The sequence below is a fragment of the Achroia grisella genome, unplaced genomic scaffold, assembly GCF_030625045.1.
Source record: "Achroia grisella isolate CSIRO2021 unplaced genomic scaffold, CSIRO_AGI_Agris_v1 utg6051, whole genome shotgun sequence".
Lineage (NCBI taxonomy): Eukaryota > Metazoa > Arthropoda > Insecta > Lepidoptera > Pyralidae > Achroia > Achroia grisella.
Window position 1 is genome coordinate 246288 of NW_026712961.1, and position 27647 is coordinate 273934.

Sequence of the window (27647 nt, forward strand, 5' to 3'; positions counted from 1 at the left end):
TTTCATTAATAATATTATTTTTAGAAATCATGTTTATAAAGAGCAAAAGGTATATATTTATAGCTATACTTGACTATTTTATATATTGTTTTTAATAGTTAATCATATAAGTTATTTGGTTAGAATCAGCGTCACATACACATATGTAGGTTTGTTCTAGGGCATTACTTTAAAATTAGTATTAAACACTGCGAAGGGTGTGTAATCCGCACGCGGTTTAGGTGACTGTTATAATTATAATTGTTTACGGTTAAAAAAAGGGGATGGAATAGTCTCCAAATAAGTCCATCTCTGTCTTACAAAAAGCAAAACATTTATATGCTTATTTTATTCATACTAAAAAACTATTAAGTGTCTTTTATCGAGATAATTGACCAGACAACGGGACAAATGGCTAGTATATAATACGTAATATTTAAACGGAGTATTAAATATTTTGGTATTGATTGACTTTATATAATTTTTAAATTATTACTCTAATATTGCCCAACTTGTTTTTAAATGTCTAATTTAGAAAAAAGTCGAATAAAGGAGGTATGGTTCGGACTTTGACGATAACAGTGATTCAATATCACAATACACAATACAGAAGCGTTTAACAAAATATAATAATAGGGCGTTGCTTATACATATCACAGGTTGCGACTCAAGGCCTATATAAACTTGGACTGGTTTTATCCAAATCAATATATGTCTTAACATACGTATACATAATACTAGTAGGGTGACAATGGTCAAGTGTGTACAGCCTTACTCGACTAGTTAATAAATAGCGGCACGTCACTTATAACTACCACTTACCATATGTCACGGGTACTGTGTGGGTTTAAATTTATTAAAAAAAATATATAGAACTGAAATTTTAAATTTGATGTGTAATTTAATTGTATTCGATTTAAAAATTCTGCCTTCAATGATATGGATTGATAATACATTTTTCACACTTTGCAAGTACATATATTGTTATTACAGTTTACACTAGCATACAGAATCATAAATTATTATAATATATATTGATTTATGTAACTAAAACTAGTAACGGAACATTGTTTAAAATTAAAATTCAATCATCAAAGAAAGGCTTATTATAATGGCGACTCTATCGTAATTTTTGTACCCACAGTGGATAATACATATTTAGAATTTCAATTTTAATAATTGCATATTTCCGTTACTGAGATCCATGAAAATGTAATTAATTTAATATATTTAATAGCAAGACGCGCCATTTCCGTTGTGTCTAGACTGTCATGCAATGCAGTAGTTGCATGATCACACTTCATTTCCACAAAATGAAATACTATGTAGAATCAATTCAAATATTTTAAATTTTTTTGTATAACTCAGAATAAACATATAAAACAATTGAAAAATAATTTAAAATGAAATCTATGTGACCTCTTCTCATTTTCAATACTTACTTATATGCGGTCATACATTATGGGTATATTCCATAATAATAAATTACTAATGTATCTATCTACACTGACCAGAAAAGTCCATACCCGTCTACTAAAACGTGCCAACGTGACCCGCAAAGGTGTGATTATGTTTAGTAATCAATAATGGCGAGTCTGTTCCGGTCACAGAGTAACAAACCGGACAGAGCGCAGGGCTCACGCGTTGTCGAAACCTTGGAAGTCACCGGGCCAGTTGTCTCGCCTCGCCGCGCGGTCTGACCCAGTGCATGCGAAGAACGCGTCTCCCTCGAACGGGTCACTTTCTCGCGTGAATATATTTACCGATTCTGACTTTTTTATGTCTCTATGGGCCGATTGGGGCTTCGATCTGAGAGGCGGGACGTCGCTTTCGTCTTCCTCAGCTATAGATGCAGTTCTGCCTCGGGGCGTGGAGGCGGCCGTGAAATCGTCCTCGAACATCGAGCGAGGTGATATAGAATCGGAGTCGAACCGGAATCGTGTGGCCGGTGAGTCGCCGTCCCGGGCACGGGAACTACCGGCCGACTGCGGGGAAGCGCCGATCTCCTCGGGGTCGAACGCGAACCTGCAACGTGTATAATTCCGAATTTTTATCTTAGATTTTTAGTCATTAGGATTGATGAATTGTTCCAATTGGATTATACTTAACCATTATCATCTATCAGAACATAACATGAACCCTATCATGAAACAATATTTACCAAGGTTACCAATTTTTCCTCTAAAAAATTGGCGGAAATGTTTATATTATTATATTTAAACCACTAAGGCACTGTCGAGCCACAAAACGCTACATTAGTTACAATAATTCTATAATAGATTAATTATTTTTATTAAAAATTTTTATTGCTGTATCTTATGTTGGTAGGTAATCCTTAAAAATAAATAAATTATAATTTAATAAATTATAATAAAATACATTATTTTGACGGGGAGTGGATAAATTTTATTTTATACTATGTAAAGATAATACTTCAGTCTAATATGAGAAATCATTACTATTTTATCTATTACCTATCCTATTAGATCGTTAGATTAACAACAACAACAACACAAACCTTGTTCCTTCTAATGTGGAGTACGGCCCCCTTTTCTTAGTAGCAGACGTGGGCGTGTCCTGGAAGTCGTTATCGAAGGGCGAGGGATGGTCCCTGGGGGAGAAGTCATTGGAGAACCTATAGTCCCTCCGCGGCCTTTCCTCCCGGCGCGCCCTCCGCCTCGCTTCCCGCACTTCCCGTGCTTCTCGCGCCTCCCTTGCTTCTCTCTCTTCACGTGCTTCGCGAACTTCGCGCACTTCGCGCCTTGAACTTGCTGCCGTTCTACGCCCGGGCCAACCAAGTGTTGAGCCATATCTGTATTATAATTAAATGTTACCCACTTTGTTTGCATTTTTTTAGATAAAAGTTAAGAGTAGTCTATCAGTTCTTGTGACACAATCTATCTATAGATTAAGATAATTAAACGCCTTGTTTCCACCAATATGTAACATGTCTGCATATAAACATGATTTTCCTATATTGACATTTTCGACTCTTAGAAGAGTACTTCTCACAAAAATAACTTTTAACTTAAAAGAGTGTGTAGAGTGACACTGTTATCTATTTTATCTATTACAGCAGCAAAGCAGCTTGTTAATTCAGTTAAAACATGAGATATAGTAGTAAAATTTACTGCATACCAAGGCACAACACTGTAGGTCACCAGAATGACAATACATTAGTACCACAAGTGTCACATTATGACACGACGTCTTTGATGCGTGCTGTTCGTGTATATAGGTGACAGTTGCCACATTATCAGGTGAGTAATTTTGTTTATCATTGCAATTGTATTATAATTAAAACTGAAAAATACCTTCTATCACTGGGATCTTCACTCTGCCTTATTTCAGCCCTACGCCTCGTTTCTCGCCAGCCCAATGAACCATAATTTCTTTCTGTAAATATATAATAAAGATATTTATTCAGCATTACATTAGTATTCGTATTTATAGTAATACTGACTACATACCTAAATTAAAAGCTGAAACATACTGGTAACGCTGAATGTGATTCCCACTCAGCATTTATACTGTAGTATATTAAGTTATACCACAACGATTATTTAGTACTTAACAGTATTAAATATGATAATGATAGTACGAAATATCAATATTATCCTATCTTAATTTTAATAGTGCTGGAAATGGCTGCCAAACTAAACATAGATCACGACTACTATCTCAGACGGGAAAGTCGTTTTTAATTGTCGATGTTGTGCTGAACGCCACATTTTAATGCCCACCATATTTTTGTGGCAGGGGCAAAAATACCACCTTACGGATTAATTTATTGGTTTCATATAAGAATAGCCTTATATTTTAGGAAAACTTAACTAATATACAGTACCACCAGTATACCACACAAGTGCTAATTATACATTGGTACGGCGATCAGAGATAATAATATTGCTTTTATTTAATAGTAATAATACCAAAAAATATTGGTGTTTAGTTCACCGGAGAATTATTCAGAAATATAAATTGACACACAATGTTTTATTTTATGGCGTCGGACAGGTTTGAACTCGCGACCTTTTGAGCGTAATTCAGTGTAGTAAAGGAATAGATCACTATGATGGCTGCCGAATTATTCAAACCACTAACCATCTCGTCTCCAGCGTTGGTCGGGCCACCTGTCACGCGGCGACGATCTCCCTGAACCGCATCCATCACTATAGCTGAAATATATCATTATTATTATTATTTAGAATAGATTATTGATATAAAATAAACGTATTGCCAAGTTGACAGTGTTATAAAAACAACATTTGACTTGTCCGCATTTCTCATTTCAATATATGAATCTAACATTTGCAATGTTAGATTTATTGGATATTCATTTGTTGCGAACTTACCAACGTCTGTCGAAGTAATTGGGTTTTATATCTGTTTTTCCAGAAAGTGTTAGTCTAAAATAAAGTGACATAAAACTAAAATAAAAAATCACAGAAAACTGTTTAGTTTACCTTATAAATAAATAGGGTTATTCCTTCAAGTAAAACCTCCGTGTAAAATTTCATGTTTCTAAATCTAGATATACAGCTAAGAGTTCACTAATCATAACTATATTTAAATGTATCATTAGTATGAACCGAGCTGGACTCATTACCTTGCCGTAACACAGTTTTTAATAAAAACTAGCACGGGGGGTAGTTTTCTTTCTTTGGTACTGCCGTATGCTTAGTTTATTACGTACCCACTATAATTCTGCAAAATAAGGATTGTGTCCAATTTAACATACAAATTATTATCTAACTACTTAGAATTGATAATTGTTTCATCAGCATGCATTTAATAAGGACTTAAATTTATTTTGTTACCGCACTATCTCGTTTTTATTTGCTTGTTGTTTAATATTATTTGAATTGTTTAAATATAAACTAAAGTAAGATTATTTATTCCAGTCAGTAAAATGACATTTCCAGTGTTGCAGGTTTTTAGTCCCAAATAAATAGTGATGTGGTAGAAACGAGTTTATACAATTAAAAGGTAGTCGAGATTACATTTTTTTTATTTAATATCAATTTGCCTTTATATAAATAAAAATTCTAGTATTAATTTCTCTGAATCTCTTTTTACATTTTTTCCCAGCTTTTATAATAATGTTATAGTGAGAAATTTTAATATGCTGGTAAGGTACATATTCTAAAATCGTATTATTTAATACGATATGTATTAAATATTAAAAATTTAAAAAAAAGGGTCTGATACCTAATAAAATAAAGCATGACTAAATGTCTAAGTCTATTGATTGCCGAACATCACTATTGTAGCGGGTCACCCTTTTTTGTATCAGTGACAGTTGCACTTGTCATTTTACTGACTGGAATTAATAATCGTACTTTAAATGTATACAAAACGCTGCTGTATTTACTAAGCAATTTTATTTTTGCAAGAATATTGTCAAGGCTGTACTAAATATTAGTTAATTAAAAAAAAATCAGGGCCTGACTTTACAAAAATACGAGAAAGTTCTACGCGATTTAATAACATGGCAGGATCATAATGAGTGTTCTCATAAAACTTTAAATATAAATTCGTATTCGAATAGTTTTATGTAAATACTTTTATTTAAGGTATTTACCACTGTCGAAGTTTCGACTAGGTTACACTAGCCGTGGTCCCTGACCCTGCTCCCGTCGTGGCGGAGTTAAAAAATAAGTAATAGAGCTCCCAAACAAGCCGTATTCACTCTTCGTCGTCGTCATAGGAAAGCCAGGCTTTTCTGTGTCTGTCGCGGTCTAAGGACCGCTTAGACCGGTCGAGACTACGCGCGTCCCTGTCCCAGGAGTGGTCGCAGTCGCGGAGCGGCGAAGTTTACAAATAAGTAATAGAGTTCTCAAACAATCTGTACTCACTCCTCTTCGTCCTCGTCATAGGAGAGCCTGGCCTTCCTGTGCCTGTCGCGGTCCTTGTCCCGGTAGTCCTTGGAGCGGTCGCGGCTGCGCGCGTCCCTGTAGTCCCTGTCCCGGTAGGCGCGGTCCCTGTCCCAGGAGTCGTCGCGGTCCCGCGAGCGGCGGTCGCGGCGGCGGTCGCTGCCCGAGTCGCGGCGGTCGCGGTCGCGTCCCGCGTCTCGTCCGTCTCTGCTCAGTTCGCGGTCGCGTTTGTCCCTTATTTTCTCTTTTTCGCGGCCGCTCCCCGAGTCTAGGCATTCTCTGGAGCCGGAGGAATTGTGTCTGTAGAAAGATGTAAATGTTACGAATCAAAAAAATATGAGAATATTAACACGTCAATTTGTTTGCCATATCAATCAATTAATGCTAAAGATTGTTTAAATTTCGTTACATCAATAAATTATAAAATCATATAAATTAAATTATCATATAAAGAAAATGAAATTGGCAACAATATTGTTCAGAACATAATGGCCGAGTCCAACATGCACTTTACTGGCAAGGTATGGCATCTGTTATAGATCTTTCGAATAATTTTCATTCAGAATTAAATAAGACACGGCACATTTTTCTCTAATAATGACACTTCATTGCTAAATTTCATTGTCATTCCTTCTCATTTATGCCCATTTATATTTAGAATACTGTATTCTCCTCATTTAGAGGGTCATTGGGAAGCCGGCGTTAAAGCAAATAAGCAGTAACTTATATAGAGAATTGGGTATTTGGGCAATTGTAATTTGACATTCGAGGAGTTGATCACTGCCCTTAATCAGATTGAGAATTCCGAGCCGATGTCCTTTCTCCGCCGCCACCAGCCCTCCATGCGACGGTAACGCTTTTCCGAAAAATCCCAACAAATCCTGTATATAGAAGTGTTGACTTAAAAAAATTTTGGTGTACCTGGAGTCGCGGTCTCGGTCGCGGTGGTGTGCAGGCGCGCGGTGTCCGCGCTGGGCGGGCAGCGCGGGGTGTGCGGGGTGTGCGGGGAGTGCGGGGAGCGCGGGGTGCGCGGGCGGCGCGGGGGACGCCGGCGACCGCTCCTCCTCCCACGGCGACACGTCGCGGGACGACGACGACGTTTGCACTGTACACAACGTCGAAGTCGTTATATGAGAATTCTACTGTAATAATAAAACACAATGTATATAATATCTTCTATCAGTAGTCGGGGACTACACCACGGTCCCTTATTATATCTGACGTCTACGTTGAGAAATGAATACGCGGTACTACCGCGTAGGTGTGTACGTGTGGGGGTGTAGTACCTCTGTGCGCGCGCTTGTCCGGCGGCGTGTGCAGCTTGCGTCGCCGCGGGCGGGGCTCCGAGTCGCGCGAGTCGGACGACCACGGCGACGCGGCCGCGCCCAGCGACGACCACCGCGCGCCGCCCCCCGCGCCCCCTCCCCCTCCGCCGCCGCCGCCCGCCCCGCCCGCGCCCGCCGCCGCCCCCGCGCCCCCGCCGCCGCCCGCACACACGCCGCGCGCACTCACGCACTTCTCTGTAACCGTATAGCCATCTGCATCTACTGATAATATAGGGCACTCTACTTCTATATAGTCACTAATTGCCATTACTAGAAAACACGAAAGTGGCTTCTCAAAATAAGAAAATCCTAATTGTATCTAATTTATTTTCAAATTTATGAAAAGATATTAAAGATATTAAAAAGATATTTCAATATCAGATATACTATACATCTGATAATGAATACTTATAAACTGAAAAATTGACCAGGAAACAAAGTGGATATTAAGAAATAATAGTACTAATTACACAATATGTATATAAAGTTAAAAATTAACATTAGATTTCCATATGTTTGTTGTTGTATTTCATCAACATACCTGACTTTCAGGTGGTATAATAGCCTGTGTATAATACAAAATAAAATTAGAACAATAAAATTAATTTTACCTTTAGTGTCAGGGGAAGAGCCACTAGCGACGTCACTGATAGACTCTGTAGATAACCGTGCTGGGGGTGGTTGTAATTCTCTTACTGGCGCTAATTCTATCTGCACTTCTTTCTTTTCCTCCAATTTTCGTTCTTCTTCTTTCTCTTTCACTATTGGACTCTTCCTAAATGCGTCCTCGACATGCGAGAACGATAGCGAACTATTATCAATACAATCGAAGAAATCGGAGTTATCGAAACCGTCCGATTTCTCATCAGACTTTTTACGTTCCTTTGGCGCTTCCGGGGGTAACGATTCAAACTCATCCTGAGGTGGCTCTGTTATAGTAATCTCGCGTAATGCCGCGTATCTATCACTGGCATCATCCTGTTTTATTTCAATGTTACCATTATCCCGTGGTGACACACTCCTTCTGGATTTATCTAAATGCAAATTCTTCATCACTGTCTTTATATCTTCTATTTTAATGTCGATATTCATAGGCTTCGGACTGACTGAACTTCGAAACATATTAAAGGTATCCAGTGTCAGCTCGTCTAGCGTTCTTAGTGGACTTCTCGACATTTCTTTTGCATCTACTTTCATATCCTCTTTCGCTCGCATTAGGTCATTTATGGCCATGAGTTCTTCTTTTTCGTCCGAGTCTTGTTTTGAATCTGTTTCACCTATATCTACAGGATCTAATATTGACTTCGATTTTAGTTCCTGTTCTTGTATTTCTCTGAACGCTGCATATCGATCATATGATGGGTTGGCCTTTTTATCAAAGTCGTCAAAGTTTGCTACGAAACTATCATTAGATTCCGTTGGAGCAAAATTATCTTCAAACTGTGATCGGAATTCAGATATAGATGGTGCGGAGGGGACGGGTTTATCCGGTATCGTCACAGTTGACGATGGTAGTATAGTTTTGTCTTTGTCCGTTCGCATCGAAGAGTCTATGTTGATGTGCTGTAAATTGCAATGAACAAAATTGAGAATAAAAATAATAAAGAAAAGAAAGACAATAAGACAAAAAGATATAAATATTTTTAATTAACTTACTGCTCTCTCGTTATCGGATGCCAAATATGAACGGAGGTATTCTGTTAATTGAGGTAGAGTCATGCAAGAAAGAGTAGTCGCTGGTACCCGTAATCTGGAAAAAAATGTTCTCATTATCGTCTTAAAAGCAACGAAAGTCGCAAGCAAACAAACTTATTTGTATCAAACTAACAAAATTAAGTAGCTTTTTAAAATAAAAGATAACCTAACCTATGTATAGATCATCCTTAAGATACAATCTGCTTACACGCTTAAGATTAAGATCCATTAAGCTATTTAGTAGTAGACGAATTGACACTGTGTGGGAGGGCAATGATAGTGATAATATTAGATTGATCTGGGCTTATGACAATCATATTAATAATATGGTTGCCTACACCCGAAAAGGGTGAAATAGATCGCCCTAACGAGGCGGGGCATATCCTACATCATTTACAGGGAGGGCCAACACCGGTAGTACCGGAGTCGCGGTAGAATGCTTACGCCACTTCGCGACTACGGCAATGGCACTCGTAGGTACATCGTGTGATTTTTAGTGGGTAAAATTTATTATTTATTTATACACTTCATTGCATTATATACAGAATGTATAAGGAGTAGGAGGTGCGTACTGTTACAGTTTCACAATAACAGTACTTACAACGGGTCCGAAATAACCGTGTTAGCTTTCCACATCAATATATTGTATTAATAAGACAATACTCTTTTCATAGATTTCTTTCGAGTTACTCGCGGTATCGGCTAAGACTCAAGGAATGGAAAGAGGCAGTCTGTTACTGATCTGCACCTAAAACGCGCTTTTCCTGTTGAAATATAAATAATAGTTATTTTTTGAAGTATCTTTAGACCGACTCGGTATCAGTACCTGTGCGCGAGCTCGTCCATGGTGCAGGTGAGCAGCTGGCTGAGCGTGATGTCGAAGCGGCGCGCGGCCGGCAGCGGCGGCGGCGCCGGCGTCAGGTACTCCTCCTCGCTGCTGTTGGTGGCCGCCGACGCGGACGACAGCCGCGGCTTCATGCTGCGGTCCGCCTGTATACAGTGACCACGCATTTTCATAATTCGAAAAAAATGCATACACTAGCTGACCCCGTGAACGTTGTTTTGGTATATAAATTAAATTCGCTATTAGAAAATAGAGGTTCGTGATAGAAGGGTGAAGATTAAATCTTTAAAGAGTTGTATGTATTTTTAACGGCACATAAAAATACAAATAAAAAAAATCCATAAAATAAATATTATAAGTGGACGACCATTAAAACTAAGTTTTAAGGGTCGTCCACCTCTAATATTTATGGGGTCTGTATGGGTATGAAAAATAGATATAAGATTTTTCGGCCTCTTATGCAAGTCATATTTGTTGATTTAAGTCACTAATCCTAAGGTCCAGTTGGGCTAATTACTTCAACTTGGTTAACGGTGTCGGAAATCGGTTAGACTCTCAAGCCCCCAGCCGTGGGAGCGGTCCGGGCAGGATGGATACCGCCCAATAAGGGTAGCTCAATGTAATTAGATGATGAAAGTCAGTATTTAGTATTAATCCAAATAATTCTCCAAAACATTGTCCGTGATATATGCGGTAGAAAATGCACAGAAATCAATCTCTTGCCGTATACCCAATGAATCGAGTTTGTCACGAAAACTTTATCGACTGCTCGGTTCTGAATGCGGTCAAATGAAATTTACTGACTGATTGTGGTTTTCCCGCCCAGTGTATTCTGTAGCTGCGAATATACTGAAACGGAAAGTGGTAGTAGCTCACCAAGGGTTCCTTCTTCCTGGCAGGCCGCGGTAACGGTGGTCCGGCGGAGGTGGAAACGGACGCGGAAGCGAGCGAGAGCGGCGAGGGAGCGGAAGGCGGTTCGTCATGCGGCGGTCGCGGCGGAGGTCGCACCGCGCACACGTCCGCCGGCTTCTTGGGCGGCAGCGGAGGCGGGGGCGAACCGCCTATCGCTCTCGTTCGACTAGTCATCGATAGCGAGTTCGATTCTAAGCCCTATAAGAATGCATATTTATATTAGACTACCGGTTTATACGATATATTGTCCGGAATGCCACACCACCTATTGGATCCAAATGTGTTTTTAAAACATACAGGAATCCATTGAAATATACACAAAATTTCATCCAAATCGTGAGTTAGATGACTGAGACACGTACTGAATAATTTATATATTAAGATACTAATTGCTTGCGACTTAGTCAGCGATAATTTCATCATGGTAAGATTAATAATAAACTAATGTGTTCTTATCCATCTGAAATGCGACGCTATGAAGTCTTCCATCTGGCATGGCATCTGAGGCATCCATCTGGCAGGTCATGAAACCACTATGTTCACAGTACTTTATTTTACTGCTGACAAGATTAAACATCATCACAAGTAGTGATACCTTTCAGTCGTAAAGGCCCTAGACAAAGAGAACATATGTAGATACGATGAGAAGTATATGAAATAATGTTTGAAAGAAAAATTAAAGAGTGTCAAACCTGTCTCTGCAGCCTGGGCGATTTCGGCACCGGTTCCGGTGGCAGCGTCACTTGTAAAGGTCCATTGAACACGTTCTTGCCGCTCTCGATACTCTCAGACTTGTCATGTGTCACGTCTCTACTCGGCCTCCTCGCATCGTCCGCCCTCATCGACTTCGGGAATTCCTGCATACTCGTAAAAGGGTCATCCTTGAACGAGTCCGAAAACGGATCAGTGTTATCGAACGGGTCCGTCTCCGCGAAGGGATCCGCCGTGAAAAAGTTCCCTGTGAACATGGCGGGCTGCGGCTTCGCGATCGCCACGGTGCCACCGGAGTGGCGGGACAGTGACGTCATTGTGGTCGCTGGCCCGTAATCGGACTTAGCCTCGGTCGTGACCGGCAATATGTCAGTAAGGAGCGACTGAGTCGTCGGAACGAGGTCTTTGAGCACTTTCTTTGGCGGATTTTTGAGCTCCTGAAAGAAGAGTTTTTTGTCAACGTAAGGTTTACTCCGGCCGGTGCCGAGGGGATCTAGTTCGGTGAATACGTCGTAACTGAGCGTCGTCGTGGACGGGCCGGGCTGGCTCACCTGGAACAGTACGCACCATGAGACTAAACAGTAGCGCGCTCCGTACGCAGACATGACACCATACACAATATCTCTACTGAAGCTCTCTAGTACAGTAGGTAGACAACACATCTCTATGATCTCTGTTGGGGTGGACCGGACATGCGAAAGCTGATCATGTAGTTTTTCTTGCTGGCGCAAATTACATGTATGTACTAATTATATTTAAAAATATATACATTACATTTATATATTTTATGAACAGTATTGACATAGGCTTGAATGCAAAATCAAGACAAATCGTCAATTAATATTAGTTAGTTACAAGTGATTACCTATTCTTGCAAATACATACTGCGTCTTGTATAAATGATTTAGGATCATTTGTAAAATAGACCTTAAGTATGTTTCATTTACGTACATGAAGAATATTGCGCCATCAAGCAGTGCGCCGCCAGTGTCATGTCTGCACTTAGTTATTTAGTCTTATGGTAGTGTTATCACAATTCTAAGATAGAATTGTGACACAAACAGCGACGTCACAAACAAACTACAGGCTCCACAGTATATCAGTGATTTGAGCGTGCATTTTAAGTACATTTTACACAATGTTTTTGCAAGAAAAGAGAAGCGACAGCGCGGGGACAGTGAGCCATGCTTGTGTCGGATTCTACGAGTTCAAGACAGCCTCGGCCAAGGACTATTAATACCATTATACGTGTGTATACATTACTTAAGAGATTATATTGTCTTACAAAACAAACATACATATTTTTATTACGCGTCAATGGATGGTGTTAGTTTGATAATTCGAAAATATATATTGATAAACTTTAATGCAAACGATTAAATAAACATGACATTTACTTGTAAAAAGTCACTCACGAATCTATCGCTATGCAAGCTCGAGAAAGACCGATACGTAGGACGTTGCTGTCTCGTTTCGATGCACTATTGATAGATTCGATTGCCATCTGTCTATATGAGCTATATCGTCACACCAGCGCCATCCATAGACATATACATACATTAACAAAATGTTAGAACCTTAAAATAATACGACGCACAACCAATCATGTATCAATATCGCATTATCATTATGTGAATTTCTCTCATATTTAATTACGTATATATTTCATTTTCGCGCGGTTTAATTCCCAGTGATGTGGTGAGGTAAGGAGTATGACATATGTATATCGGACACACCTATCTCCATACTCGGTTACAAAATTCTAACTCATTTAACTTAAGTTTATCAGAAACGATTATCGGAAACAAAGCGGGGACTAGAAATAGGGTTGACTAACACTGGAGGAGTCGCGACCCTGAGCGCCATTATTAATAATCAAAATATTAATATTTACCAGTAAAAATATCTAACATTTGCACCTACTTGTCAGCCGGTACAACGAGCGCCGCGGGGCATCGCAGCTCCTCCCGTAAAGAGATCCTGAAGCGGTACATAACACGAAGGGAAGAAAACAAACCGGTGTGTCAGTGAGGTTGTCTACGATGCTGGACGGTTCGAAGTCGCCGGCGACGGCTGCCAAGTCGAAAGGCAGGGGCGTGGAAGCTGAAGGGGCGGCGGCGGGGGCGGAGGCCGAGGCGGCCGGCGGCGCGGAGCCCTTGCCGGGGCTGAGCGCGGCGCGGGCGGCGGGGGTGCTGCGCCCGCGGCTCGAACTGCCCGAAGGCGGCGGAGGCAACAGGCCCTTCTGTTGACATTATTAGTGTTCACGATAAAATACATGTTCCAAAATTTGGTTGGTCTTATTCCAAACGGCACCATATATAATAGCTCTTGTAAAAAAGTGAACTACATCAGAATAGCCAAAGGTTGTTCTTATAAAAAAAAAGTAAGTACTAAAGTAATCTTTACAAAAATTGATATCAATTAATAATGGTCACAGTTACTCAGTTCACAGCTAATGATGTGACCTAAGTAACTGTTTCACAACATTTATAAAACTTGTAACTTTATATATTATAAGGCACTGTGATTTATTATAGAAAGGCGGTACTAAATTTAATTTATACTATAGAACCAACTGTTGCTCGCGGCATCGCTCGCGTTAATTTATCCCCTTAGGGATGGAATTTATCAAAATCCTTTCTTAGTCTATACCTACGTCATAACATCTACCTGCATGCCAAATTTCAGGCCGATCCGTCCAGTGATTTGGGCTGTGCGTTGATAGATCACTACGTCAGTTACCTTTGAGTTATATATAATGAGAAAAAGTAGTGGCATGAAACTCCTTTATAAACATGGAACTGGAATAACAAGTAAGCTGCCAACCTACCACAGTATAGACATGAACAGTAACACAGACATCACATAACATGGTACATTAAGTATTTTTTATACCCAGTATTTTCACTGCCATGTATAATAAATAGTTAATAGTTTTTCATTAAGTACTGGGTAGATGTTATATATTCAAGTTTAGATTAAGAATAACTTCTATGAAAAATATGTGGGTCACTAAGAATAAAAATTCATTATTATTATAAACCTGAGACGATGGCATTATAAATGAGTCGCCAAAAGGGTCCGTGGACGGTGTCAGTCCTTCCACTTGCGTGAGTCCTCTTCTTAATGAACTCAGTTCCTGTTCTAAGTCAACTAGTTCCGCCACGCCGCCTTCTGCACCAGTCTCAGTGCTTTTAGACGTTGATGAATTATTTTCGCCGATCGTCGTTATACTCTAAAGAGAAATACTATTTGTTAGCAATTATTTCGAAAGGGTGGGGGTTGTTAGTAATGGGACTAATTCGCGTAAAGACTATGTTAGGTCGACTTCCATTTTATCATGGCAATCTTCCAGGTAGATTAGTCACGATGGGCTAATTGACCATACTTCATGGTCATCCTATGATTATCGACGGATCCCCTGTCAGCGTACACCGTTAGCGTCGGCATGCAAAATTCTATTATAGCAAAAAAACCTTAGCCGACAACAAATGGATATGTTTACCAGATTATGTCGTAGTAAACTACAAATATTAAACGATCCGAAAGACATACTTATTAAAACACGTTTAAGACGTGTGTCACTACAATATAACGTTAAGAGTCGACAAAATGCCTATTATTATTAAAAGACAATGACAGGTGTATTTTGTTGAGTATGTGTGTGTTAACAAATAAATATATTTTCTCTCTATTAAGCATATTTGTAACTTAAATATAGACATTATTAATATATATTTAACCTATATAGATAACCAACAAATAAACAATCATAGTGTATGTTACATTATTTATTATTTAAATATTTTATTGGTATGTATTACATCAGTCAATTCAGCACAGTTTGTTAAAAAGTTGTAAAGTTTATTGTTTACTGATACATTTTTTGCATTCGTTCAAGATTGCTTCAATGTCATGCAAGGTTGACTTTGTTAAAGCGGAGTTTAAACTCATCGTTTATAAGGTCAAGTATAAAATATGCATTCAAGGTTTAAAATGCAAACTGTTTCACAACACCTTATAAATATTAATTTAGCTTTTCTTTAACAGTTATATTTTAAATTAGTAAGAACTTACGTGGTATATGTATCTATATAAAATTTCTTTACGACTGTAGTCCTAGATAGGGTAGTCAGAGGCATTGACAAATATCGAAGTTGTGGTGAACACAACACTTGACATGCTCATATTTCGCTGGGTATAATTGAAGTTTACATGGGTAGGGAGCGAGCCTATAGTTATCCTTTGGATTATTATTGGTGTTTTAATTTTTTGGTGTTATCCAAATTTTAACTTACAATCTTTGGAACTATGATGGGTTGTAAACAATCTGGACATTCTTCTAGAATTCTTCCCATATTAGTTTAAAATGTTATAACAATAGTTATTAATAAAAAACTGAGCCCTTGCAATTAGCACGTCAACTACAGCAATGACGGCTAATAATATTCACCAATCGCCAATGTTGACAAAAAGTGTTTAATATTTTGACGCGCGCCGACATTCACACAATAGATCTCAATTGTAAATTATGATACAATACTGGCATATTACGAATTCATCGTAGATGAAAAAATATGATGATGATAAATAAACTATCTTTTTTACAGTTACACTTGGCATCTAAATACGTAGCTTTTTACTGATCATCATATTTGTTTGTAACAAATAACATACACAGCGTCATGAAGTCTTAAAATAAGAAGAAGATTTTGTGTAAAATGGAATTATTATCCTACCGGTTCTATGAAGATAAAACAATACCTTGGCTTTAGTTTCCACTATACTCGTCGTATGTCTCGCTAGAGTGCTGGTGACTGTCTTGCCCTCCAACTGTTGCTTGGCCATTTCTACTTCCTTCTTCTTCAATTCAAACACTACTTGGAATAAGTCCCTCATTGCTATTACTACCTGCAATTTGAATAAAACATTATTTTAATATCATGGTAATATATTGTGCAACAAACAAATTAATTAAATATCAGTTCGAGCCTTCACTTTGTTTGTTTACATTATCACAATCTGATTTTTGTAAGAGCTATTGGCTGTTATCACTTGGATTTTTTTAAGTCAAATACTACATTTTTGTATTATATATATATAGTTAACAAATAGAATATACAGCAAGATCTGCTGTTAGACTAATTTTGTTGTCTATTCTCTATAGATTTTAATTTGATCATCCGCCCACGTATAAAAACTAGCTGCTACCGTTTATTTGTTTTTGCTCTGTACTCATTCATTGATTTATGCTTTTTTAAATAATGTGGATATTGACGGTTTTTTATATCTTTAACCACGATATGCTTAACTCATCTTAAATCTGAGTAAGAAATCGCTTTTACCGATAATCTAATCTATTTGTACATTAATCTAGTATACTGATAATTTTTTTGTTATGTAAGTGATGTTCTTTGGTGGAAACTGTAAAAAGTATCTTTCCATCTTACTTTCTCGACTGTATGATTAACGTAGACTTTATTATAGTTTTCCAAGTCAAATGTCGTGTTCATTTCCCTCATTCCAACCCGGTGCTGTATAATACAAGACATCGCGATCGTAAAGTTATAAATCAACATAATCGGTCACGAACCGCACATGAAGCCAGAAGCGGTTTTATTATGAAACGTGAATCCGATATTATCTAGTCTTCACTAGGATGTTTTTACAATAAGTTATTCATATCTACTAGTGGTACTTATGAAAGTGGCATCCGAATAAATGCGTACATATTTATCACGATGAATAGGTAAACTGAACTGATTGAGAAAATAAGGTGAAAGAAATTTTTTAACAATGATTTTACTAAAATTGCTTGATCTAAAAATTAACCCAATCATTATTATTGTGATTTTAAAATATTTTACTACTACCTGACCCGCGTAACTTCGTCTGCATCACACTTACATGACATTTATCTTTATATTTCCCCCAATTTATATAATATCTTTTAAAATAATAGCCTATGTGTTATTCTGATGTATAAGCTATATTACTGTAAAGTTTCATCGAATCCGTTCAGTAGTTTTTGCGTGCAAGAGTAACAAACATCGATCCATACTCAGAAACTTACACGTTTATAATATTAATTAAGATTATTCTAATTACTTAGCCTTACCAATACATCGCCCATTTCTTGTGTAGTTTTAAAATAACCATTAGATTGATAAACGTGTTGAATAAATGTATTGCGGCCGTCGCTGTCGTGCAATTAATACTTTAATGGAATGGATTGTATTTGAAAGGTTTCAGGTTTCATCGCTATTTAAATGGTATCCTCATTTCAATTATAGCAAAAGTAGGATACAAATAAACGAGTGTATGTATATATACATATTTATACCCATATTTACAATTAGTTTTACTTTGTTCAATTTGAAATAGGAATAAAGAAGCTATTCATAGAGAAATACATATGTTTTTCATAATAGAACCCTAATATGTATTAGAATAAAAAATTAAAACACCAACTAAAACATTCACACACTCTTAAATGCTTATTCTGACAATCTTCCATCATCCTCTTTAAATGCTAACACCGACACGAATCAAATTTTGTCTTTATTTTGCTTGATGTAACTGTGCCTTGGTCTTACTCTCCCCCTATTTGCTTCTATTTTCACATAATCTGTGAACAATAATGATAAATACTACTTACTTGACTAGCTGCTTTATCAGTCTTGATACCGAAGAACCGATGGCCCGTGTCTGGGGAACCGAAAATGTATCCAAACGCACGCGAGTCAGTCATGTCTTGTGCGATGAACGATATCTTGTGAACCGGATGATGGTACAGGGAATCCTGTGGGGCACCTTATAGTTAATAATAATAATATCTCAGGACAATCAATACAGCGTTATCTAGTCTTAATGTAATAAGAGCTAGTGTTATGTTTACAAGAATTGGTATAAATACGTACATATATTACTTAATATACGTAGACAATATCTAATCAATGCTATAATAGTCATCATAATAATGAATAGAAATATTTGTACCATGCGAGTAATCAAACCCGCGACAATTAGATGTAAAGCGGCGTGCTAAACACTTAGATCACTGAGGCCATCAACTGTGTTGTTTCTTAACCCAACAACAACAATGTTTCTTAACCCATTCATCACACACTAACGCAATTCATGCCATTAACATTGCCAATAACATTATTGTCATCGTATCACTTATCTAAATTAATATTGTAAGAGATTTGTGAATATGAATGTTTGGGATGGGATTACCTCCGGTACTAATGATCCTGTTTTAAAGACTATTTTAATGTTCAATAGCACATTTAGCCAGTAAGTATAGGCTATATACCATAATACTATAACTAACAATAATGAAACATGCTGTAAAAAAAAAGAGACCTAGACGAAGTTGCGCGGCAAGGCTAGTAAATTATAAACAACGAAAAGTTTCCTTTATTTCCTTCATATATTTACTATTATTATAATTGTTAAATAGGTATATTTCATTAACAGCTATACCTACTAGTTATACAAAATTTCTTGACCTTATCAGGTGAGAGTTCTTACCAAGTTAGTCTAGCCAACTGTTTACAACCGGAAGGGTTCATTGCATTTCCTGATGTAGGTATGTATTATCTGAGATCTGTTACGTTACTAATTTATTTTATACTAAAAACTACAACCACATTTCCCGCCATTTCTCACTTACTACTTTCGCTACTTTTGAATAATAGTTGCTAACCTATATACATATACCTAAATACAATAGTTCTACAACTTAAAAGTCTAAAGGAGTATTGTATTTAAAACTTGAGCTTCATATTCTTGAAGCTTTATAATAATATCTTTCTGAATATACGTTTCTAAAAAGGAATTTATCGTGTCCATTATCAGTTTTATTACTTCAGAAATAGTATCCAGTATTACAACAAATTATTGATAACAATATTATGTGTATATAATATGGCAAACTTATTATAATAGGAGTACAGTCAACCCTCCTATAACGCGGTGAGTGCGTACCGCGTTGTATGGAAACCGCGCTATAAGAAACTCGGATCCAACCATACAAACCAGGCTAATTCGTAGCGCGTTCTATGGAAACCGTCTACCGCGTTGTATGGAAACCGCGCTATAAGAGACTCAGAATAAGTACAAATCACATCATTCGTACCGCGTTATATGGAGACCAATAAATACAAAAGACAAGATAAATTATAAATTATTTTTATTGAATTGAAGAGTATGAACTCTTCAATTCAATAAAAATATATGAAAAAAATGAAATAAAAACTAAACTAAAAAACTGTTTTCCAACAAAAACAAAAGAAAGACTTTTGTAAAATGATGTAATCTTTCAACACTCATCCTCACTGTCAGATATGAGTCGCCTAACTCGCCTTCTTTTAATGGGCAAAATGTCTTCCTCGCTTGGTTGATCTTCACATTGGTTTTCTAAGAATAGAACGTAGTTTTTCTATAGTTCACGCGACAATGTAGTCAAAAGATCACATATATATCTTTCATGTTACAGTTTCGTTAGACACACACACGCATGGCACGCTGTCGATGCGAAACTATTTAGTTAATAGAAGTGGAAGATAGCGCATGAGGAGCCCCACCCGTGAACCACGCTGATATAAACATATCCAGTTAAAATCATTCATTGGGTGCACGGAAAGAACTGATGGGACGTTGTTGAACGGAAACCGCGCTGTATATAATGTCGCAATTTCAGCTCCGCGTTATATGGAAATGAGAACCGCGTTATAGGAGGGTTGACTGTATTTACGGAGTTTATTTTTAGTATATATTTAGAGCTTAGCTTTCATAATCTATATCGGTAGAATTGGTATCTATATCTGATGGTAATTGAAATGAGTCAAGAAAATGAGTCATGCATCAATTTAAAAAATATTTTCATGTTAATATTTCTTAAATTATAACAATATTAACACATCATTATCTAATCCAAAACTAAGCAGTGATTGTACAATGGTTAATAAACAACCGATAAAAATAAACAATCATGGGCATGAAAACAAATGTTCACATAGTACATGAGTCGACCCGTGACCATCGGAAGGAAACCGTTGTGGTACGCTACTAGACTACGCTATAGAGCCCAAGGTAAATAAACTTACACCAGTTTTATCATCACGCAGTCGTAACCCATCGATGGCGACGTGGACCTGTATGCGTTGTTTGTGCTCGCCAGCTGCCCTGATCGCCATTTTTAGATCCGCTAGCGCCTCCTGGCACATCCTGTCTCCGCGCGCTTCTGGTACCTCCAAAACACCAATCAATTTGGCGCGAAATGACACACCTTCGCCAAGAAATCGGCCCGGCTCGTTCTTGTCTGTATACAATCAATAATTTTTCAATTTAATATTTTTTTAATGTCTTTTACTATAAATAGGTAAGTAGGATAATGTCATTTTATTACAGAGGGGTGACTTAACCATTTTCAATAGTATTTAAGAATAAATTTAGAAAAATAAATTGAGAATTTATCCAACAAAAAATAACATATTGTTTTATAAAAACAATAGTTACTACGCAGATACTTTCGCATATATACATGAGTTGCAAAATTTATTTTTCAAAGATTGACCTTATTTTGGTACTTGTGTTCGTCGTGTCGACTGATGTTCTTTAAATTAAAATATATGAAAACAAGAGGATATAAATTTAATAGTAGGTACATTCTGAATTATTTTCCGGAGATTGCGGGACACGATTCGCAAATGGGTAATTAATACCAATATTGCAGTACAACATTATAGAATACACTTACACAAAAGTTAGAAAATAAAAGACAGCAGTACTTTTATGTTCTAACTTTTGTGTAAGTACACAATATGCTACCGGATCGGAGAGTAAAATCAACCCACAATTTTAATTGTTCATTTAATACACTCACAATTAACTATAAATATTTCACAAGGCAACTAAATAAAATCTAACATTATCAGGCGTGTAAATAATATTATAAAAACTACAATTTGGCAAAAACGCAAAATGACTCAAATGCAAGCATAACTGTACGTACCTTCGCGCAGGAGACTTTTTAACTCGGACTTTTTGGGCGTCATGAATTTATTTATTTTATCACAAGAAACAAGATAACCGGACAAAGTGCAAAATAAATGTGAGCACTGTTGTGTTGTCCTATTTCGGTCCCTGTTTACGGTGCATCATTGCCCGTTTAATTGAATTTCCTGTTTTTAAATTTAGAATCTCGGGAGGCGGGACTCTATGGTCTCTAAGTACCTGTCATATTATGACGAAACATATGTATTTTGCTGAAGTCTAGAAAGTTTTGCCCACCTTATGGCAAATAAAAAAACAATAACAAACGACAGGTGTACTCAAAAAATCTAAAATTAAGTGGCTTTTTGTATTATAAGTATAAGACAGTACCTATATTTTAAGCATTTGAATCCGTAATTATTTATACATGTTACGATAATTTATTAAAAAGTTCGAGGCAGACTCAATCGACTGTGTGGGTACTTCAGCTTCACCTATTTCAACAAAGTAGTTGACTTTGTAAGCTACAGATAGGAGAGTAAAATTATAGAGAACCGATCGATCAAATACGCAGGAATTTCCATCTCAATGCACAACGCTTTTAAAATGCTCGTCCACCGGAATCCACACTAATATTATAGATAGGGGCGGATTTTATAAGGGAAGCAAATTCTGGACCCATTGCACCTATTTGAAAAATTCATTGACTCAAAAGTATTTTATTCCAGACTGATATAGACTATATATTATATAAGCATATACAAAACTCGCAGTTATGAGCACCCGTGATACAGGGGAGGGTAATTAGTAGTTATCTAGTTGTGCAATTTCCCCGTATTGCATAGTTTTTAAGGCAGCTCCGCTCCTACTGTTCGTAGTGTGATGTTAAAGACCCTATACTATATAATAAATCCAGTCCAGTTGTATAGGAGATTAGCCTAAACATAGAAATTGATAAACTTTATAATATTGGTATAGATGTGATGATAATATCAGTACGAATGAACATCTTCAATAGAAAATGATATCTTTTAAACAGGACTCTCAGATACGAAAATAGAAGTCTCAGGAGATTTGTAGAATAGTGATTTGTTTAGACTACGGCGCTATTCTATTAGTTGAAATAAGGTGAACTATACGGTTAACAGTAGGTAATAACAGATGACTTGTATGATTTTGGGATGGACAGACATTAATGTTTCTTCTAAAAGAAAATAATTAATGGAAAGAACATGAACATTTGTTGCAATTAGTATCGCAGTTAGTAAAATAAGTAAATCTTATTCGTAATTATTGGTCATCTATATTTTGCTACTTTGAGCTATGGGCTTGCTAACCTAAATAATAATTATTTGTCTAAACAATTCAGGTGTCAAACATTATTAAATAATATAGAAAATAGATTAACTTCTCAACTCATTAAGAACGGAGTTTTCAATTCGAGGATTTCTTTTTATCAGCCGAGCGTGATAGGGCTGGAGTGATAGGAACCTGATAGAACACTTAGGTTTTCAAAGCCTAATTATATCATGAAATTTTGATGTTGAATGTTTAGAAGATTGACAAAATATATTATTGTTATAATATTAGATATGATAATAACACAGACATCAGAATAATTTATTTTTTTATATATTCTAATTACTTAAAGCTAAGCCGAGCATACAGCATAATAAAGCCAGTCACATGGCATGCAACGCGATGTTACGTAAATGCAGTACAACATACAGGGATGAAATGTATGAAAATGGAAGTCTACTCACCGAACTGCCGCAAGAGATGCTGGAAATGACACACCTGCATAATTCCCCGTACAAACCGACAAATAGCAAGCTACTCCCCCCGCTGCACCACCGCTGCATTCGCGACGGGCCCACAACACACCCTCTGTCCAAAATACGAGGGGTCACTAAGTATGACGTGGACTAGCTTGGTGAAATGATAAAGTACAGTGCTCACTTGATATTTTATACTTGTAGGGCGAACTTTCAGCTGATTCATGCATTTTACAACAGAAATCGCAAAATATAACAAAGCTCAAATGCGATAATGTGGTTCAATTTTACACTTATAGCGCTATCTAAACACCGCATTACCGTATTATCAAAATTAATAAAGTAGTATTGAAAGTGAGAAAGCTTAATTGGAACTAAACACGTTTCCAACTTACATTTGCAAGGGCTGGTTTTCTTACGGAGGGTTTGCATTGGAAAGTCAGTCGGTAACTTGTGATTAAACATCGAGAATGTTTAATCTTTCTGTATCACTGAAACAGGAATACACTATTGGTATACGGTTCTTCGGACGCGATGGTAGACATAGGAGGCACTCGTAGTACAAATGTAAAATGCAATTTCTTAATTTCACAATGAGATTTATTGATTTTTACGGTGCTGTTCACGATCCTGATGGGACGTTTCGACGCAGCGATGATTTACTTCCACATACCGTCGTGGCTCGTTTTTGCGTGGTTTTCTCGTGGAGGTATTGAATCTTTTGTAAAATTATCATTAGTGTTAATAATTGGTTTGTACGGCACAGTATACCCGGCCGTAAGTTCGCTAGCACATGGGCAGTGGGCAGCAAAACGCACGCACTCACACAGCGCGCGCACCGCGCACACTGCCACTGTGATGTGAAGGGTGCCGCGCACACAGGCACAACGTCAACCCCTAATCAATATTCGTAGCTGTCTATTACTTTGTGCAACTTTTGCCGTTTACTCAATGAAACTGTGTTGTACAGTCTGTCAATATGTATATAATGACACAGTTTTAAGAGTTTGAATTGAATTCAGTAATACAAATTTTAAAAATTAAAAAAAAATAGGTTCAAATTGTAATAGTGCGCAGTAGGCGAAATATTTTTTTTATAAATGTACAAAGTCAAACACCAAAAAAAGAAAATTGATCTAATTAATCGATTAGCAATACAATAAATACCTACATATTAATTTTATTTTCAGTAAAATTTTTATTTCTTATTTTAACCTCGCAAAAAGAGTGTCATATCTATGTACTCGTATCTGTCTCTGGCATCGTAGGTCCTAAACTAATGGACCGAATACGAGCCGCTTTTTTTGTTTAAAAGCTGACGTGATCGAGATGATTCTTATTTAAATTACATACTTGATTTTTTTTTAACTTATAATTATATAACTATAAAAATTCGGGGATCGCTTCTTTTTCTCTGATTACGCAGTGGGTAGGTTTTATTTACACAATTTTTTTTATGATCTTTATATTTATATTGTATCAGTATATAGATTATTTAATATATTATTCAAACTGTGCAAAATAGGAACCGGTTTGTAAGAGTATGTATATCATTATATATTCAAAATATCAGATTATAAACAAAAGAGACAGTATGTTAAATTTTTATCTGATATGTAGACAAATGGAATATTTATCTAAAGATACAAAACTTGTATTGAGTCACATTGGTAACAAAACATCCTGATAAGTATTGTTACTACAAAGAGCATTCTATTAATATCATGAAATGTTTTCAGAGTACACAAGACATATAGTAAATAATGCGAAACATTAGTAAGTCAATGGTCTATGCACAATAAAATGATATAGATATGTATCATTAGTGCAATAATGCAATGAAACAATAAATTCAATTCTTAACAGAAAATAATAATTATTTTCTTAATTGTCCTTCCAAACATTCAATAAAAAAAGTATAAAACAAAACAATATTTTTTACATTATTAACAACTCTTGGAAGCCCCTATGTTAAATATTACATATATAGCAAATACAGATTGCCCCTACACCACTCAAAGTGAATTACTTTCATGCAAAATTAATTTAGGCAAGTGGCTTAGTAGCATGCTTGAAACATGTTATGAACATTGATATAAATACCATTCATTTCTCTTTGAATTGTATTAACAAATGTTAATGAAATACTACAATACATAATTATGAAAATAAATGAAAAACTTATAATTTTTGGAGTATATCTGGCTGTTGTTCATCCACACTTACTTGAAAACTTACTTAACCATAAAATACAGAATAGAAGTCACATGACTGCTTCTGATAAGAACTAACACTGCACCACTAATTATTAAAAATAAAAACTACATGTGTGTAAAAATACAATGTGGAAAGTATGTTAGCTAAAAATTTACAAATCAGATATACAATGTTAACATGTAACAAAGGCAGGTATTAAGGAAACCTTAGGCAGATCTTTACTGATCTGATTATGATTGAATGCATCATGTATATGATGGAGAATTTTCAAACTTATGAAAATGAAACAAGATATCTATTATTAAAAATCAATATAATAATAATAATAACCCAGCAATGAAAACTAACAAACATTATATTTAGTAATATTTTTTTAGTCACACTATTTTTATCATTATCATGTGTTTATCATCATCTAACCAATTGAATTTTTTATTCTTGTTTGGAACAAAATATACTGGCAATTTGTCTATAAAAAACCAAACAAGACCAATACATGTATAATTTCTGTTAATAGTAAAAACTAATACTAATTGAAAGATATAGGATATGTACACATAAATATAATATGGTACACATAAACATAATATGGTAAATTGGGAACCTGCTCTATTTTTAGTCTAAATATTACTGATATTCTACTTCTATTCAGCATAGCCTTCTTTAATGCAGGAAATTTTATCTATAACAAATGGGGAGAGTAAAATTATTTCATGTTTTGTTATTGTATTATCTGTAGTATAATAATAACAGTATGTGTCATTGTTTTTATTCCCCTAATATTATCATTGTTTGTGTTGTTAACTGACTAATTATTGATATAAGATTATCATATTAGCTGCTATTCATGGCAGTTCTAGAAAACAGGATAATTTTCCAATAAATTTTAAATTTAAGTATCAGTAGATAGATTTAGATTTATTATATGTCATTATTTATAATTAATGTATTTAGAATAAATTGTTAATACTTTTACAGCCTGCAGTCACAGTAATATTAAATACATCACTGTTACATGGAAATATAAATACAAGTTGTAAATATTTAAGTACATAATTTTATTCAAATGTAATAAACTTTAAACAGAGTAATGTACAATTCATTAAATGATAATTATTAAAATAATTATAATTGTTTCAATATAATTTTTTGTTTCAAATTAATTATAGTAAAAAATTGGACAATACATATGGAATCTTACTAATATTATAAATGTGGAAATTTGTATGGATGTATGGATAGATGTTTGTTACTATTTTACACAAAAACTACTGAATGGATCTTAAAGAAAGTTTATAATAATATAATCTATACATAAGAATAACACAGGCTCTAAACTTCACATGAGTGAAACCGCAGGCACATCTAATAAATAATATATCTATATATAAAACTTATATTAAATAAAAACAACAAATTTTCTATTGTGAATACTTATATAATTATTTTACTTAGAATATCTAATATTATATTATTGCTGTATTTATACCGAACCAAGCAGTAAATAATAATAGTGTAATGTCCAATACAGAGTATAGACAGAAGCAGGAGATTCTTAGTAATGGCAACTAGTGGCCCTATTACTAGATATGAATTATATTCAAAGTTAATTTAGATCCGATTAATTGTCACAGTTGCTAAATTGACCTGACTTTATACAACCTATTCAGCTTCCATTCATGCTATTACAGTATTACCAGAGGTGCAGGTGGGTGTACTATTGCTTTCATTCCTCAACATCAACAAAAGAACCTGATGGGAGTAATGGTTTTATGAAATTATATGGATATTTTATAAAATATCCATCAATACCTACTTACCTATCTAAAGGACCCAGTACTAGTAACAAAATAAACAAAAGTATGTTGTAAAGAAATGATAATAAAATGTAATCATACACACAAGTTCTTCTATAGACGATTTAAACTTACCAAGGTGTAAAGCCATGACAAAATATTTTGCATTAATTAGTGGACACTTATTTTATGGCTTTCATTAATTTACTACGTATTAATAGAATAATTTAGCAGCATTTATATAAAAAATATAAAACAATTATTTCAGTCAATAAATACAAACTTATTTATAAATATATTTTTTTTGTTCAATTGGCGGATTATGTGCATTAAATAAAATAATAACTTTTGTTTGCTGTGATTTGAAATTTTAAATTGCTTTTTGTTTATTGAGTGACTAACAAACTGACAATGAGACAATCAATCAATTGACTGACAATAATATTTTTTATTTACTCACGGTCTTGGTGGTCTAGTGGTTTAGCACATCCCTATACTTCTGATGGTCCGGGATT

General features: G+C 35.8%; 1 protein-coding gene across 2 annotated transcripts; it reads right to left on the minus strand.

The window, feature by feature from the left end:
- Nucleotides 1-27468, minus strand: LOC131848945 (protein disabled). Of its 2 annotated transcripts, none has more exons than XM_059198905.1 (19): nucleotides 27268-27468; nucleotides 23515-23610; nucleotides 20456-20670; nucleotides 18001-18144; nucleotides 16107-16253; nucleotides 14386-14577; nucleotides 13360-13584; nucleotides 11324-11893; nucleotides 10596-10829; nucleotides 9702-9865; nucleotides 8837-8930; nucleotides 7792-8743; nucleotides 7142-7375; nucleotides 6777-6960; nucleotides 5838-6155; nucleotides 4084-4157; nucleotides 3294-3375; nucleotides 2498-2791; nucleotides 1-2004 (listed from the first exon to the last, which is right to left on the minus strand). In XM_059198905.1, the coding sequence occupies exons 2-19, from the start codon at nucleotides 23582-23584 to the stop codon at nucleotides 1617-1619; spliced, it is 4581 nt and encodes a 1526-aa protein (XP_059054888.1). In that variant the 5' UTR covers nucleotides 23585-23610; nucleotides 27268-27468; the 3' UTR covers nucleotides 1-1616. The 2 variants fall into 2 exon arrangements, with proteins under 2 accessions (XP_059054888.1, XP_059054889.1); XM_059198906.1 differs by lacking the exon at nucleotides 27268-27468 and adding an exon at nucleotides 23793-24118.
- Nucleotides 27469-27647: the final 179 nt, after the last annotated feature.

What these genes read in the sequence shown, in the direction of transcription:
- LOC131848945 (XM_059198905.1), bottom strand. Translation starts at nt 23,584, where the DNA reads ATGTTTAATCACAAGTTACCGACTGACTTTCCAATGCAAACCCTCCGT. An exon ending in TGCGTGATGATAAAACTGGT is followed by an intron (nt 18,145 to 20,455) that starts GTAAGTTTATTT and finishes GGTGCCCCACAG; the next exon opens with GATTCCCTGTACCATCATCC. An exon ending in ACAACCTCACTGACACACCG is followed by an intron (nt 11,894 to 13,359) that starts GTTTGTTTTCTT and finishes GTACTGTTCCAG; the next exon opens with GTGAGCCAGCCCGGCCCGTC.